The sequence below is a fragment of the Primulina eburnea genome, chromosome 8 (genome assembly GCF_022965805.1).
Source record: "Primulina eburnea isolate SZY01 chromosome 8, ASM2296580v1, whole genome shotgun sequence".
NCBI lineage: Eukaryota > Viridiplantae > Streptophyta > Magnoliopsida > Lamiales > Gesneriaceae > Primulina > Primulina eburnea.
Window position 1 is genome coordinate 1575601 of NC_133108.1, and position 15947 is coordinate 1591547.

The 15947-nt window shown below is 33.7% G+C and overlaps 4 protein-coding genes across 5 annotated transcripts; 2 read left to right on the forward strand and 2 right to left on the reverse strand.

The window, feature by feature from the left end:
- Window positions 1-1273: 1273 nt before the first annotated feature.
- On the forward strand, window positions 1274-3218 carry LOC140837658 (transcription factor MYB114-like). Its single transcript, XM_073203770.1, has 3 exons — window positions 1274-1442; window positions 1660-1789; window positions 2322-3218. Exons 1-3 carry the CDS (start codon window positions 1316-1318, stop codon window positions 2734-2736), a joined length of 672 nt encoding a protein of 223 aa, XP_073059871.1. The 5' UTR covers window positions 1274-1315; the 3' UTR covers window positions 2737-3218.
- Window positions 3219-3786: 568 nt separating this feature from the next.
- LOC140837659 (MLP-like protein 31) lies at window positions 3787-4790 on the reverse strand. Its single transcript, XM_073203771.1, has 2 exons — window positions 4554-4790; window positions 3787-4246 (listed from the first exon to the last, which is right to left on the reverse strand). The coding sequence occupies exons 1-2, from the start codon at window positions 4738-4740 to the stop codon at window positions 3987-3989; spliced, it is 447 nt and encodes a 148-aa protein (XP_073059872.1). The 5' UTR covers window positions 4741-4790; the 3' UTR covers window positions 3787-3986.
- Window positions 4791-7075: 2285 nt separating this feature from the next.
- Window positions 7076-7972, reverse strand: LOC140838269 (probable calcium-binding protein CML18). Its single transcript, XM_073204439.1, has one exon. It carries the CDS (start codon window positions 7829-7831, stop codon window positions 7373-7375), a length of 459 nt encoding a protein of 152 aa, XP_073060540.1. The 5' UTR covers window positions 7832-7972; the 3' UTR covers window positions 7076-7372.
- Window positions 7973-11219: 3247 nt separating this feature from the next.
- On the forward strand, window positions 11220-14796 carry LOC140838270 (probable fructokinase-6, chloroplastic). Of its 2 annotated transcripts, none has more exons than XM_073204442.1 (7): window positions 11220-11723; window positions 11891-12099; window positions 12548-12760; window positions 13011-13208; window positions 13294-13431; window positions 13638-13754; window positions 14489-14796. In XM_073204442.1, the coding sequence occupies exons 1-7, from the start codon at window positions 11546-11548 to the stop codon at window positions 14621-14623; spliced, it is 1188 nt and encodes a 395-aa protein (XP_073060543.1). In that variant the 5' UTR covers window positions 11220-11545; the 3' UTR covers window positions 14624-14796. The 2 variants fall into 2 exon arrangements, with proteins under 2 accessions (XP_073060543.1, XP_073060542.1); XM_073204441.1 differs by having other exon boundaries at window positions 11221-11723; window positions 11885-12099.
- The last annotated feature ends 1151 nt before the right edge of the window (window positions 14797-15947 follow it).

Here is a 15947-nt window from a genome sequence, read left to right on the forward strand (position 1 = left end):
GACAGACTTGATTAGATTGATCATCTTTTCTTATTCAGTCAAAGGTTTTGATACCACTCTGGCCTTCCCTTGTTGATGTAACAAAGGTTCAGTACCAAAAGATGGTGGTAACCAACCTCCTGAAGTTCTCCTACTGGAACTTGGTTGTTGTTCCAGTTTCTGAATTCTTGTTTGAATATCCTTTAATAATCTCAGAATTTCTTCTTGGGTTTTAAGGATTTTCTCAACTCGTTGCGGTACAAAATATAGCATATTGCCATAATTTTGTACTGTCTTCTGAATTTCCCTAAGATCTGAAGTAGATCTTAGAGGAATCTGGAACTATCTCCAGAAACTTATTATTTTGAATCATAAGTTTACCTGAGATTTTACCTGAGGGTGCAGTAGCTTCCCTTTCTGTTTCTGATATCTAACAATAGTTAGATGTACTTTTTTATATTCCAAAATATTGGAATATTCCTTGTAAATTATTTTCCTTGAACCGAAGTTCGGATTCATAATTTCTTCAAAATTCTCCTTCTCATACAATTAGTTACTAGTAATAATAAATTTTGTGTTTGAAATAAATCAACCTTTAGCTCTGATACCATTTTCGGGAGCGCGGAAATCAATTAAAATCAAAATAAAAGGCAGGGGTATTTTTGGCATTTTTAAAGAAGTTTTCTCTCTCCAGGTACTAAAACCAAATTTCATTTGTTTTGGGTACTGATACCCAATTAACCCAATTTTGTTGGACTAGTTGGCACAACTAGAGATGATACATCCTACATTCTATCAAAAAATACGGTATCAAAAATTTTTATATCGAAAATTTTGATTATTTGAAGTAATACATTAGTACGTATAACACTATTGTCGGAAAATCAATCATGCATATATGTAAGTCTTAATCAATTCAGTGTCCCACCAACATTAAAGCCTTGGGACATGCATATATATCATCTTCCTGCATGTTTTATATGTGCATGCAATAATGGTTTTTGCTACTCATATTTATTCAAAAACAAAAAAAGACGAAGAAGAAATGTATGTGTCGATTCCATAATGTTAAATACTTGCTGTGAATTCATCACTGGTTTTTTTGTTTTGAACAATCAACCAAATTTCATATATCACAATTAGGATACTTCAACGTTACTAAAAAAAAAAATAGGGATGGCATCTTGATGATCATGTCAAGCTATCAAACGTCTCCATCATGCATTAACTTTCGGACCTGCCAATCTTTAGATATTTCCTTGTATTCCACGTTTATAATTAACATCCACAAAATACTAGGTTCTTAAACGTTGTAGAAGATCGAAAAGCAAACACAATGGAGAGAAGTAATATTCCTGAAGGAAAGAAAAGAGGTGCGTGGAGTAGAGAAGAAGATGTGCTCTTGAAGAAATGCATTCAAATTTATGGAGAAGGGAGGTGGCATTTAGTCCCTTTCCGAGCAGGTAATTTAATTAATCATAATTAAATTTGTTTTAGAAAGACTCAATCATCTGTTATAAACGTCTGTTTTGTGCTTTTGATCATTCAAGTTATATCCAAGTTTGGATTTTATCTCTTTGATACATCACTTTGATGACACGACATGCCGAGATTTGAAATTTAATTTTCTTTTAAATATATTTCATACTGTGAAAAAAAAAATGATTGCACAAATTACAGGATTAAACAGATGTAGGAAGAGTTGCAGGTTGAGATGGGTAAATTACCTTAGTCCAGATATTAAAAGGGGTTGTTTTACGGCAGATGAAGTGGATCTTTTGATAAGACTTCATAAGCTTTTAGGAAACAAGTAAGTAATTTCCCCAACATTACAAGTATTAAGGCTTTGTTTTGAGTTTTAGTAATGTTAATTGTCAAAATTTGATTTTCATTTGATAACTTGAATTTTTTTATTATTATTTTTGCCCAAAACTACTAAATCTACCATTTATTTAACATCAATACTCTCTTACTTAGTTTATGAAAAAAAAATATAAACTTAATTCATAAACAAAAATAAAAGAATAAAACATAAATATTTTCTCTTATTTTAAAGTATTGAGTTTATTTTGTTTTATTATTCTTTTTTTTTTATCATATTATTTTTAATGTGAGTAATTTGAGTTTTATTCTCGTTATATATGTCACGTATGAGATAATCTACTCTAAATAAACCATATTCGATGAATTTGATGGTTTTGGAAACCCTAAATAGGTTATTCCAAAGAAATGTTTCTTAATGGCCAATTTTTTTTCCTAATTTTTTAAGGTAAAAGTTCTACTATGTTTTTTTGTCGTTTTGCTTGTCGTTCACAAGTATGCAAGTGTTACTTTTAATGCAGGTGGTCGTTGATTGCTGGTAGAATTCCGGGACGAACTGCGAACGATGTGAAGAATTTCTGGAACACTCACCTCGTGAAGATTTCATCTTCTCCGAAAACAAGTAAACCAGTTGCGGAAACAAAAATTATGAAACCCATAGCTCACAACATGTCAAAACTAGCCGTGTCCAATAATAAGCCCCAGCCGCCGCCATTCAACGAAAAGCCGCAACAAAATTCGCAGTGGTGCAGTAATGTTCTTGATACAGCAGGAACAATCAAGACCAATGGAGTTCAAAATGGGTCGTGTTCCGTTGGGGGAAGGAACGAAAAAACATATGCTGGAGACAATTGCCCCACTAAAACAGATGGTGGCGACGGGGTGAGTGAATTCTCTATGGGTTTATGGAAATTGTTAGGATTCGATGATGTTTAATTGAATAAAAAAAATTTAGTCTGTCACAGCTTTCGATACAATGAAGGGAAATATTTTGTATTGTAACTTTGGGAGATCAAATTTATCGCACTAGAAGTATAGTAATCAAATCTATGTGTTAAAAAAATAGAAGATCCCGTCCTCTTCCGCATGTCCAGAAAAGAAGGCCTTCACATACTCGCGTATGGGGCCTGTTTGCTTCAGGCTAATCAACATGACCACAACCGGGACAGGAACCCTCCATTATTTTGTTTGAAACTCATCCTTCTTTATGTCTTTTAGTCTACACCGTACCAGAACTTGTCTGTTATGAACTCCTTCATATATACAAGGTTATGCTTCTCTCTTCAGAGTTTAATCCTACATTTTTCACTTTCATGGTAGCTTCTTTATCTGACATTTATGTAGGCTTACGCCGAGTCGCGCATTGTTTCTTCAAATTTCAATTATTTTTTTTCTTCTTTTATGTCACTGCACCCATAAACGAGTTGAGTTTCTTAAAAAAAATTCAAGTTTCAGCTCAATATCAGGTGGCTCATCCAAGGTTCCAACATAAATTCAATCAATTAATATATTTGTGCTATATTGCTCTAAGAAAAGAAAATCATTGTGCTACGAACTAATTTTTAAATTAAAATGATGAAATAACTAATAAACAAAAACTCAAAGTAATGAAATATTGGGTTCAGCGGCGCATCCATCAGTGGTGGTCACCAAATTTTTTATAACCTTCAAATAATTCAATTATGGACAGTACAGTGTTCCAATTATGGACAATCCAACACATAACGGTAAAACCTGAGTTCTGATATCATGTTAAGATTGGAACTTGGACCTAACTCAACCCCAAAAGCTAGCTCAAGAAGGGAGGATTGTCAAAGTCTATATATGCAACTCTCAGATATTTTATCTAATCGATGTGGGACAACTTATAGGATTGTGGTATTCATGTTCAAAAATGGTATTTAATGACAAAATATAATTATTTTTTGTTATTGTAAGACTACTACTAGCTACTTCCAAATTTAAAATCTCAAATTTCCAACACACTAGTTAAACATTCCATTATTTTTCAAATACACCTTCCATTACACATTTGAAAATAGTACACAAGATACTTAGCCACACACTTTATCAGAAAAGATATATAGCCTTTATTGATTAATCGCAGCGCGCACGAGCCACGACTATATATATATATATATATATATATATATATATATATATATATATATATGTTATACAATCTGTCAATGATTGAGGAGATGAGCATCCACAGCTTTAGCAGTTTCAATTGAAAGTGTAAGATAACGATCTGGATTTGGGGCTGAATCTTCAGCTTTCTCAACCTCGATGCCCCATTTCACCGAACCATTAATTCGGACAGTGATTGTGGACTTGAAACTCTTGTACAACTTCGTATGATCCCCTTCGAAGGCGTCGTAGATTATGATTCTCTCTTCATCGTTGAATTCTTCCGCTCTCACCTTCATAGTAACTGTTTCCCTCCCTGTAAATTACAAGTTCCAGATTAGTTGACAAAGTATATAATATCTCTTCACTTGATCATCTCAATTCTCATCTCACGCAGTTGATATAGAACAAATCGACCTACTAGCTAGCTAGTATTAAACATAATATATATATTTTCTGGGGAAATAGTGGTCTTCACATAACATCTTACGATTAGTATCCATAATTCTCCGCTAATATTGTAGATTATCCGATCGGTCCGGTTATTACTATATATATAACGAGGGGAGATTGTAACATTGATGACGATGAGAAATCTGTAATATCTTTTTTTACGACCGTACCCATCATCACTTTAAACAGCTTGACGTTTCCAACGCAACCATCGGTCCCTTCGAGCAGCTGGACGCTTTCGAATTTTTCAGGGAAAATGTTGACAAGTTGAGACATGTTATTTTTGAAGAAATTGTAGAATTTGGCAGGCGAAGATTTTATCTGGGATTCTGACTCGACCTTGATCAATTGAGCCATTTTCTTTATTGATAAATAAGTAGTGTGGTACGAGGAATTACGGGAGTTGTCTTAGGTTTTATAGTACAAGAAAATATATATATATATATATTATATCAGGATAAGATAAGGAAGGCATATATCTAAAAAGGTGCTTGGGGAATGTCTCTACGTGGTCCCTTGCAAGGATTCCATAAAATGCACTAAAGCATTTAGTTTTTCACTTTGATATTTTATAGTTTCATTTTCACATGATAGTAAATCAAAATCTGGGAACTGTGTGTGTGTATGGTACGAACGAAATTAATGATTGACAGAATCCAAAAAACTTTTTACGACAAATAATGCATATTGTTTGCAACATTCTTGTACAAAACAAGTATAATTATATTTTCAATATACGCATTGGTCAAAAGTGGGAAGTATGTGTCACTTATTCATTTTTGGGTTGGACAATGTAGCACCATAAAATAATGAAGAATTATTTGTTATTTAATGAAAATGTTAATGAGTAGATTTTTTGTGAGACGATCTTATGAATCTTTATCTCTGAGACGATTCAACCCTATCGATATTCACAATAAAAAATAATATTTTTAGCATAAAAAGTAATATTTTTTCATGAATGACCCAAATAAGAGATTCGGCTCACACAAGTTTTTACCAATGTTAATTATAATACTTTTAGCATAAAAAGTAATACTTTTTCATGAATGACCCAAATAAGAGATTCGTCTCACACAAGTTTTTACCAATGTTAATTATAATAATTTATTATATGTAATTTTTTTTATTTCCACTCCCGCATGTACAAGAGGCGGGGTCCTCTTCAAAAGACGCACAGCGTGATTTTCTAAAATTTATAATTTATTTTTATAATCACAAAACTCTATATTTTGATAAAAGTTATATTAAAAAAAGGTACTATAATTTGTTAAAAAAAACCTCGTAACGTAACTATGATGAAAGACTAGTTTATTGTAATACAATTTCTTTATTTTTTAAAATATATGCATTTTATTTTATATATACAAAATTTGCTAAGGCAATTCTTATTTTTATAATCAATGATCTTGGTAATTTTTTAAAAAAAACTCTTGAGTACTTTACTATTTAATAATTGTCACTTTTAGTTCTAAATTTTATAAAAAAATATAATTAATTGTTGATTATGATGTTTAATAAATAATATGTTTACGCAAAGAGTAATTTTTTTTAAACTCAAAATACAATGGAGAATATCATTTTCTTAAATAAAAAAAGCTATAATTATTTTACAAATTCGTGAACATTGATTAAAAAAAATATATACTAATTCCAGTTGAATCTCAACATAGTGTTGGATTGGGTTATATATATACGGTATACCAATATAGTCAATTCAGAATTGGTCCAATCCAATGTGCTATCAGGGTTGATTCGATCCAATGTGGATCCGGTTAGATGCCTTCGGATATATAGATTCCCATAACGTGACAAAACTTTATTCTACAGAAATATTCAAAATTAACACACTCGAATCTGAGATGCTCAAATAATTACTTTCGAAAAGGAACGAACTTATTGGCTAAAGAAAGAACGAACTTATTGGCTAAACTTTCCAATGCCCACAAAAAATATTGTAATTATATTTCTTATTTTTTAAACAGTAAAGTTGTTTGACTATGGGTAAGAATCGCTATCTGAAACTTTTTAAAAAAATATTTATGAAAATTCCAAGAGAGATTAATGTCATATTTTTTTAAAAAATGAAAGTGAATCTTAAAATCTTAATTTAATGAGTAAATTTTTTGTGAGACGGTTTCACGTCCATATATCTATGACATGGGTTAACATGATTCATATGAAAAATAACAGTAAAGTAACACACAAACTCTTGTGAAACGATTTCAATTGTCAATTTTTTGAATCAGATATCTAAAATTTGAGTAAGTCTCTTGTGAGACAGTGTCACAAATCTTTATATGTGAGACGAATAAAAGTCATACTCTTAGCTTAAAAGTAATACTTTTTCATGGATTATCCAAATAAGAGATCGGTCTCACAAAATACAATCCGGGAGATCGTCTCACACAAGTTTTTACTTCAAATTTTTGATAATTATATTTAATCCGATGATTCAGATTGAAATCAAATTGTATTTGTACTTGACCAGAATTTTGGGGTGGCCTCTCGATATTCTGTAGGATTATCCTGATCCTCACGATACAAATGATGAAACGCGTTTCGGTCGTCATGCTCAATCGCAATCAGAATTTAATATACTGATCAGCATACTATTATACCTTAAATGCAAAAAATTTACTTTTCATGAGTTGTAATACAAAAAAGTTTTAATTTCCACCAGGAAATATCGATAAAAGTTGATTCTGCTCCAAAACACAAATTACTTCCAGATCATACATACAAATTAAACGAGCGAAGAAATTCACGAGATGGAACATATAGATAAGCTCTACAGGGCTGGAACAAATGATTGTTTTTACAATCCTTGAAACAATGTGTATGTTATAGCGAGATTAACCCATGCACTACCAAACTTGAAGCTAAAGTTTAAAAACAGGGAGTGAGTGATTGATTGATTGTTAAACGAAACTCCACTGGAAAAACATGAACGACAAAAAGAGACAGAATTAGAATTCGGACACCTACGTCATGCGGTCCCATTCATCATCTTCTTAAACTCCTCGAAATTAACGCAGCCGTCGCCATCCACGTCGACGTTGCTGATCATCCGCCGGCAGTCTACGAGCGAGCACTTCTCGCCCAGGCTCTTCAGCACGGCGTGCAGCTCTGTCGCTGAGATCTTACCGTTCTTGTCCTGGTCATACAAGTCGAACGCCTCCTTCAACTCCTTGTTCTTGTCCCCTCCGCCGAAGTGGAAGGCCTTGAACTCGTTCAAGTCGATGAACCCGTCCCCGTCCACATCCAGCTCCGACATGATACTAGCCACCTCCTCCTCGGCGGTGGCGGATCTGAGGACGTTGAGTATGGCTGAAAGTTCGGTTAACGAGATTTTTCCATCGCCGTTGGTGTCGAATTTGTTGAATACTTGCTCCACTTCTTCTTCCTTGGTTAATGGGGCTTTTCTTAGATCTTGATTATTCTCCATGACTGAACGGGGATAAATCTTAGAAATCTACAATAATTAATAAGGAAAAGTCGAGAAATTGAGGAGTTTTTTCGGTTAGGAAAAAGCTGCTGGTCGAGATTTAAAGAGAACGATTAACGCGTTGAATACGCGTGGAGTGTGAGTTGAGTTTTGTGCAGTAATTTACATTTTTTTTTATGTTACATAACTCTTCCTAACTCTGGCGAAATTTAATTGTTGATCCCAGATTTGTTTATTTCAGACAAATAAATTTAAAAAATTAATAAATATGTCTAAATAAATTAAGATAACCATCCACAATAAGCGAGACCCGAATTTGAGATAAAAAAAATCTTATAATCTAAATCTTGATCATTGAATCAAGACCTAATAGATTTAATTTACATACTTAGCTCCAATCGAGTCAAGTCTCATCTTCCATATATATATATATATATATATATATATATATATATATAATAACAATAAATCTATGATATGACCGTCTTAAAGTTTTTTTTTATGTGTAAGATGAATCAATCATGTTTATATTTATAATAAAAATTCATATTTTCGACATAAAAAATAATATTTTTTCATAAATGACCAAAATATAAGTATATTTTACAAACTTTACTTATTAAATCGTCTCAAACAAAATTTAATTGCAGCTTTGGCAAGCGTTGGTCATTCGGTTAGACCAGTTTTCAGCTCATGGGCCGAGTCTTAATATAATAATAATATATCGATACAGCGTTGCGTGCTTGAAAAATATTTTTTATAATACGTTTGATTTATATTTAAATGAGGATCAAAATATAATTATAAAAAATCGTGAGGAACTACACTATAATTTTGATATATAAATTAAAAAATAAACTGAAAAATAAAAGAATAAAAAAATGACCTTAGCGAGAATTGAACATATAACCTAAACCCCAATAAAAAATGATTCTATACTCTGAACTAAATATAACTTGCATTAAAATTTTAACATTTTATTAATATATATATTTATTAAAACAGACTATGACACCAAAGTTAGTTACTCTAAGTGTCTCAAACTTAATAAAATAGTATAGATAATATATTAGCGATCATGCATACGTCGTATATTTATATAATTATTTTTTTTCTCTTGTATAGTTATTTTTAGTGGAGCCTCCGACTTCTTTTTATTTTCCCTTTTTTTTCAAGCTATTCGAGACAACTATATGATATTTTTTATTTAATGGTGAGTCTCATGTGAGATCGTCTCACGGATCATAATATATGAGACGGGTCAACCTTACGCATATTCACAATAAAAATTAATACTCTTAGCATAAAAAGTAATACTTTTTCATGAGTGACCCAAATAAGAGATCTGTCTCACAAATATGACCCTTGAGATCGTCTCACACAAGTTTTTGTCTTTATTTAATTAGAAAATATATTATTTTTATTTTTGTTTGATAAATTATAAAACAAATAATTAGTAATAAAATATTAAAAATAATTGTTATAATTACAATTTATAGTACGAGATTCAATTAATAACTAGAGTAACAGTTGATGTTAAATGGATTATACAAGTAATATTCAGGGGTAAAGTTCAAAACTCATGGAACTTATATTTGAAATATTAATGTAGTTAAGGAGTATCCGTGAATAATTTTTTATTTTAATTTAAATAAATCTCAAATTAGGTATAACTACCAAGTTTTGGGTTCTAAAGTTGTACGAAGATTACGGAGCAGAGGATAGCGACTTCGTTGGATACTTTTGACTTTTAAATTTTTTATAGGGATATACTGAAAACGTATTTGTTTTTTGAATTTTTTTAATTGAAACTTGGATTGGAAAAAGGGTAAGTAATAAATAACATATGCTCTGGAATTGATATTTTTTTAGTCAATGAGATATTTATTACCTCGGGACGATATGGTAAGAGTAGATCTAATAACCCAAATTTTTTTGGCAAAAACTTGTGTAAGATGGTCGTACAGATCGTATTTTGTGAGACGGATCTCTTATTTGGGCCATCCACGAAAAATTATTACTTTTTATATTAAGAGTATAATTTTTTATTGTGAATATCGGTACGGTTGATCCATCTCATAGATAAAGATTCGTGAGACCGTCTCACAAGAGACCTACTGAATTTTTTTGTCATATGCATAGTTGGATCTATAAAAAAGAGAGGGGATTCGAACACTAGTTTAGGAACAATGAGTAACCAGTGAGATCAACTGAATTACAAGTTCTGTTTTACATATAAACAGCTGTTTAGAAAATAAATAATAAATGGGATTCCCAAAACGTGTTGTCCATTAAAGACCTGCATGTGATACTTAGAGTTTACTTGACATCTCAAACAAAAATTATTCAAACCACACAACCTTTACTTTAAAGTTTGCCTGATATTCAAGATTGTGCAACTGTTAGGTGTTAGAAGGTCCCACCTTTAATTTTAAAATTGATTTCATGCTAGAAAATCCAATTATTTAGGTATATAATAATGTTTTGTGCAAATACCTAATCAATATATTTTCCTTTAACAAGAAAGTGGACATTTATTTGAAGTGTTATAATAGATGCAGCAGATAACAAGTGATTTTAGCATATGATTGAGCAATTTAGTGTGATCTCTGGGTGGAATGGAAATGTCTTTCTAGTTCAAACCATATTACTTCTCATGTTGCAAACTGAAAAAAACGTTAGATTTGTATCAGTAATGAATGAACATTGGAAAATGTGTCAAGAAAATTCTTTTCCCACATTGAGAAGTGTGCCAAATAAAATCTTATTTATTAGCTCCAAGTTTGTGCTAAGAGTTTGAGCTCCAATAGCTACCATAAGTTTTTAGAAGAGGAAAACGCTGATAGGTTGTGTCTCGGTGAAATACATGTGCGCATCGGCCCGTGTGACAGTCTTCTGGTGCGATACAAGCATACACGTGCGTTCTTTTGTATGGCTCCTGCGGTGCTCCCTTTCTGTGTTCCTTGGACGTATGGAAATCTAAATTGCTACCTAAACACTCTTCGTCTTGTGGCTGTGCGCTAAAAGGAAGTTGCTTACGTTTGGATCATCTGTTTGTTATTTCTGGTTATATAGCTCTGAGTATCTTTTATCCACTCTTAAATTTTAATCTATAAAATTTGTATTAGCCTATAAGAAGAAATCCTAAAGTCATTTGCATCGATGCATTCAATAAGAATATTAAAAAATTATTGGATACTCTATTCTCAAAAGTCAATCGTTGGATGATTTTGGATAAATTCATTTTCGTATAAAGCATCGCAGGCAAGATGTATAAGTTGTAATTATTTTTGAGGTGTTTTGAATTTTCGGACATATCTGTAATATTTGTATACGGACTTGGATCGATATAATAAAATTTTATTTGCTGATATTAAAAAAAAAAATTCTACTTCAGAACCACAAAGAAATCAAAGCGACTGTTAGCTACGCGACAGCAGCCCTGTTCTGGCTCGCTTCAGTGTCCCAGTGTCGGCTCGATCTTGGGCCTTGGCTATCTCCGCAGGACTGAATAAAATTTATCCCCTTTCTTGCAAGAATTTACTAATCCTTTCAGTTCGATGAGTCCTATGTTGCATGCTTCAGTTTTTCCCCTTACAAACCATCGATGTTAACGTTGACAAAAATTTAGCTAGGCCATTGTTCCAAAGAAGAAGTTTTTCTTTCTGGATCAGTTGAATTTCTTTCCTGTTTATCTATTGTGGAACTTAATATATGGCTCTTCATTCTACTGCTTTGAGCTTCAGCTGTGTCTCTTTGAATTCTCAAGTTTCTGGGCTACCCAATCGGTTATTGGGTCCCTCTTCTTTCCACAGGAGATGTAGTGTCAAGTCCAAAGCCGCAGTTTCTTCTTCAAAGTCAGAAGCTTCGTTTCCACGATTCAGAGCCCAAGGTCAGAAATTGATTAAACACTAATTTTATTTTGGAAACTCTGTTTATCTTGGAACTGCTAGATTAAATAAAGAAATTTACAACCAAAAGTTTTATTACTTAAATCAAGAAGGCGGTTTATCAGTTTACTTAGTTTGGGTTGTGCTTGTCGATTCCTGATAGGAACAGCATTTGAAAACAATAATGGGACAGTAGAAAAAGATGATTCATCAAATCTTGTGGTTTGCTTTGGGGAAATGCTGATTGATTTTGTCCCAACCGCAAGTGGGCTTTCATTAGCTGAAGCACCAGCATTTAAGAAGGCTCCTGGAGGCGCCCCTGCAAATGTTGCAGTCGGCATTGCTCGCCTAGGCGGTGCATCAGCGTTCATAGGAAAGGTAGTTTAGTCTATATCTTCTATTCGCTATGCAAGTTCACGTAAAAATATGCTATGGATGTTGTTATCCCAAATTGGTTTTGTGAGACATTGTGGATTGGGTAATAAGATAAGACGTTCTCACTTCTTAAAGGTATCTTTTTGAGATTATGGCTTAACAATAACCTGGTACAGCGGATATGGGGAAAGGAATATCATCCAGTCAATGTTAACATTGTGATACATGTTCGCGTTATAAAACAAAATCAAATATGGATAGTTGTATTTGATGTTATGTACAGGTAGCAAGTATGCTGGTTCTCAAGGGGATTTTATTGATGTAAATGGTCATCGATCATTACGTCTATTTTCAAATTTACAAGATAAAATGATTAATTTGTTGCTAATTATGTCTTTTTAAAACCTTGAAAATTGATGTTGGATTTCAAGGCCATTTGATTCGTGCTCAGGTGGGTGAAGATGAATTCGGCTACATGCTTGCTGATATTTTGAGGCAAAACAATGTAAATAACGAGGGAATGAGGTTTGATCCAGGTGCTCGAACAGCCTTAGCATTTGTGACACTCAGAAAGGATGGAGAACGTGAATTCATGTTCTATCGTAATCCTAGCGCTGATATGTTGTTTGAAGTGTCAGAACTTGACTTGGAGTTGATTAAAAAGGTATATGATGGAAACCCTCCTAAAGCAAATGCGGAAAGATTTCATAGCATAAAAGTGGTAGATTATTAGAAACAAAAGAAGATCGATTTACTCATGTGAAATGCCTTTTAGGATTGATTACTGATACTTGTAAATTTCAAATTTGACTTGGATTGTTTCTTAGTTTTGAGGGATGCGATTTTCTAAAATAATGGTTTTAACCAATCAAAGACTTGGCTACGGATTCTGACTGATTCTCGGTTCTCATCAGGCCAAAATTTTCCACTATGGTTCAATAAGTTTAATCACTGAACCTTGTAAATCGGCCCACATTGCTGCCACAATAGCTGCAAAGGAAGCCGGCGTTATCTTGTCATATGATCCAAATTTGAGGCTTCCATTGTGGCCTTCCGCAGAAAGTGCAAGACAAGGCATTCTTAGCATATGGAACACCGCTGATATTATTAAGGTACTATAGTTTAACCTAATTGTTTTTTAGATCATAAATTTCAATGAAAAGTATAGTCTTATGTTTGGATTAAATAAAACGTCAGATAAGTGAGGAAGAGATATGTTTTTTGACAAATGGGGAAGATCCCTATGATGATAACGTTGTTCGTAAGTTATACCATCCAAATCTCAGATTACTCCTCGTCACTGAAGGTCAAGAAGGTTGCCGCTATTATACTAAGGTGTGCTTTCTATATATTGATATGTGCTTTCTACATCGTGATAAATAGAATTAAATTTTTATGACACGATCTTATAAGTTTCGTGTTTAAATTTTGAAATACTGATGGTTTGATTTTGAGCCTAACTGGTCAATTTTTTTCTTCCAAAATAGACACCCTCACACATGATACTCTTCTCATGGTTTGCTTTGTCGTGGATTTTTCAGGAGTTTAGCGGAAGAGTAGAGGGTTTAAAGGTGGAAAGTGTGGATGCCACCGGTGCTGGAGACGCTTTTGTGGCTGGAGTCTTATCACAGCTAGCTGTGGATACCTCATTGCTTCAGGTAATAACAAACCAAAGGCAGTGTGGTGGGGGTGGAGATGTCGAATCCTAGTACCCTACTTCCTCTCCAAGTTTAAAAAATTCTGTTCAAAACTACTAGCCGTACAGGCTTGGGCTAATAATGTTGGGAATGAGTTTACGGTGTTCAAACACCTGTAGGCTAGGGCTAGGGAACATAAGCCTGGAATCATATAGTAATGCTGGGAATTTGTATTTAGGGAAGAATTCAGGACATCCTGATTTTATACTGTTAAGTATGAAACAATTATCAGTCCACCTTGGAGGAGTTCGGTCTTTTGAGAGCAAATGGTTTCTTATGTCGTATTGATGCAACCGAACTTTGCGGATGCAATATTTTTATAATTTCATTATCTTGGTTTTGGTTCGTTATTTTGGACTCTTGCTGTCCCTTTACCACCAATATAAACGTTTAAAGTCTCCAACTTACACATGAGACAGCGGATTATAGTATAAAACTATTGTCGTTGTTGCGCCTCCCATGATCTCTAGGTTTGGGACAAATGGTTATTGACAAATACGATATAAGAGATCGTTAGATCGAAAAGGTCAAGCTAAAAAGTTCTGACTCGGCCTGCGACGATGCCCAACCTTTGTTGGTCTATCCTCTGGCAGAAACATGTCTTTTATCTTTGTTAATTCTGTATGTCTTTTATACACAAGTGGAATGGATTTCAACCTTCATGTATATTATTTTTGTTTCTTCCATCTGAGCAGGACGAGACCCGGTTAAGAGACGCTCTGAGATTTGCCAATGCTTGTGGTGCCTTGACTGTGACAGAAAGAGGTGCTATCCCAGCTCTGCCCACAAGAGAAACCGTGCTCGATGCCCTGCTCAAGTCGGTTTCGTAAATTTTCTCATTCAAACGCCATATTTCAACATCCAGTGGATTTTTTCGACATCTCTTGATGCTTCTGCATGAAGTGAACAGTTTTCCCTACATTAGTATTTTTCCTTGTAATCAGAGTTCTGTATGAAATTTGTGTGCAAGAATTGGTTCAAAATAAAAGAACTTTACTGCTTATTGTTGACTACGAGGCATCTCTACTCAAATCATTTTCTTTTTCTTAATTAATGAGCTAGTAAAAATAACTGTAGGTAATTATATCGTGAACACAATAATTGATAAGTCTCTTACACTTAATGCAATTACGAGAACTAACCATGATCCCCCTGACACAGGGCACATGCAATCTTGAGTCATTTGCACGACAGCATTGTATTACTTCCAGTCATAGCGAATATTTGCATGCTTGCTATAACACGGGATATGAAATAAGATCAAACTCGTAAATAAAATAAAAGAATCCATAGTCAAACTACTGCAAATTGTTCTCTAATATCCATGCAGTGAAGCTTCAGATAGGGCCGGTCCAGCCCTTGAAGTTGGCAAAAACAAAGCGTGCCATTACTCCTCTCAAAACAGAGATAGAACAATGCAGAACTATACAAAGGCGTGATATCTAAACTAAATCAGACTTTTTGACCAATTCTTGGCCTGAAGTTTCTCATATCACCGGCAGTGGAAGTGATAGTCAACAGTCAAATTTGCCTCCTACCATGGCTAATGCAAAATGGGAGTTCATTTCATTCTTCAGGGGATTTCATTCTTCATCCCCTGCTTTTGAGAATTAGAATCAGTTGCAGCTAGCGCTTGTAACCTGTCAAAACAGGCTTCTTTCTGCTTAAGCCAACGGATTCTTTTCCTCAGTAATTTGATGATCTCACGCATATCTGGCCTAAGCGACTCATCGTGGGTTATGCAAGCACTTGCAGCTTGAATTATCCGTGCTATCTGATTCGATTGCTTTCTTGTAAAGTTTAATTGTGGATCAAGCAAATTTTCCACCCCGCCTAGCCGCATCAGCGGCTTCAGCAGTTTCTGAAGCCTTATGATGCTCAGGATTTCTGCACCAAATGTTCCTTACGATGATGATGATAAAATGACGGAAGTTTTTCAATTGATTGTACCCACATTTGAAGAATTGGCAAACAGATCCAGTAGATCTCATCAAAAGAAAATCTCCATTTTGAGAATCATGGCTGAAGTTAGGTCATGTGTTATCATGCTGGACTTGGAATGCAACTGATTATTAAGAATTTTCAGCACTCGTATCTTTAAGCGCACAACACCCACAATGTGTCCTTAATTCAACTGAGACGGTGACGACTATC

Coding starts and splice junctions, on each gene's coding strand:
- LOC140837658 (XM_073203770.1), top strand. CDS start 1,316: ATGGAGAGAAGTAATATTCCTGAAGGAAAGAAAAGAGGTGCGTGGAGT. Junction 1,443..1,659: donor TTTAGTCCCTTTCCGAGCAG/GTAATTTAATTA, acceptor CACAAATTACAG/GATTAAACAGATGTAGGAAG. Junction 1,790..2,321: donor CATAAGCTTTTAGGAAACAA/GTAAGTAATTTC, acceptor CTTTTAATGCAG/GTGGTCGTTGATTGCTGGTA.
- LOC140837659 (XM_073203771.1), bottom strand. CDS start 4,740: ATGGCTCAATTGATCAAGGTCGAGTCAGAATCCCAGATAAAATCTTCG. Junction 4,247..4,553: donor GCTGTTTAAAGTGATGATGG/GTACGGTCGTAA, acceptor TGTAATTTACAG/GGAGGGAAACAGTTACTATG.
- LOC140838269 (XM_073204439.1), bottom strand. CDS start 7,831: ATGGAGAATAATCAAGATCTAAGAAAAGCCCCATTAACCAAGGAAGAA.
- LOC140838270 (XM_073204441.1), top strand. CDS start 11,546: ATGGCTCTTCATTCTACTGCTTTGAGCTTCAGCTGTGTCTCTTTGAAT. Junction 11,724..11,884: donor TCCACGATTCAGAGCCCAAG/GTCAGAAATTGA, acceptor GATTCCTGATAG/GAACAGCATTTGAAAACAAT. Junction 13,209..13,293: donor ACACCGCTGATATTATTAAG/GTACTATAGTTT, acceptor ATAAAACGTCAG/ATAAGTGAGGAAGAGATATG.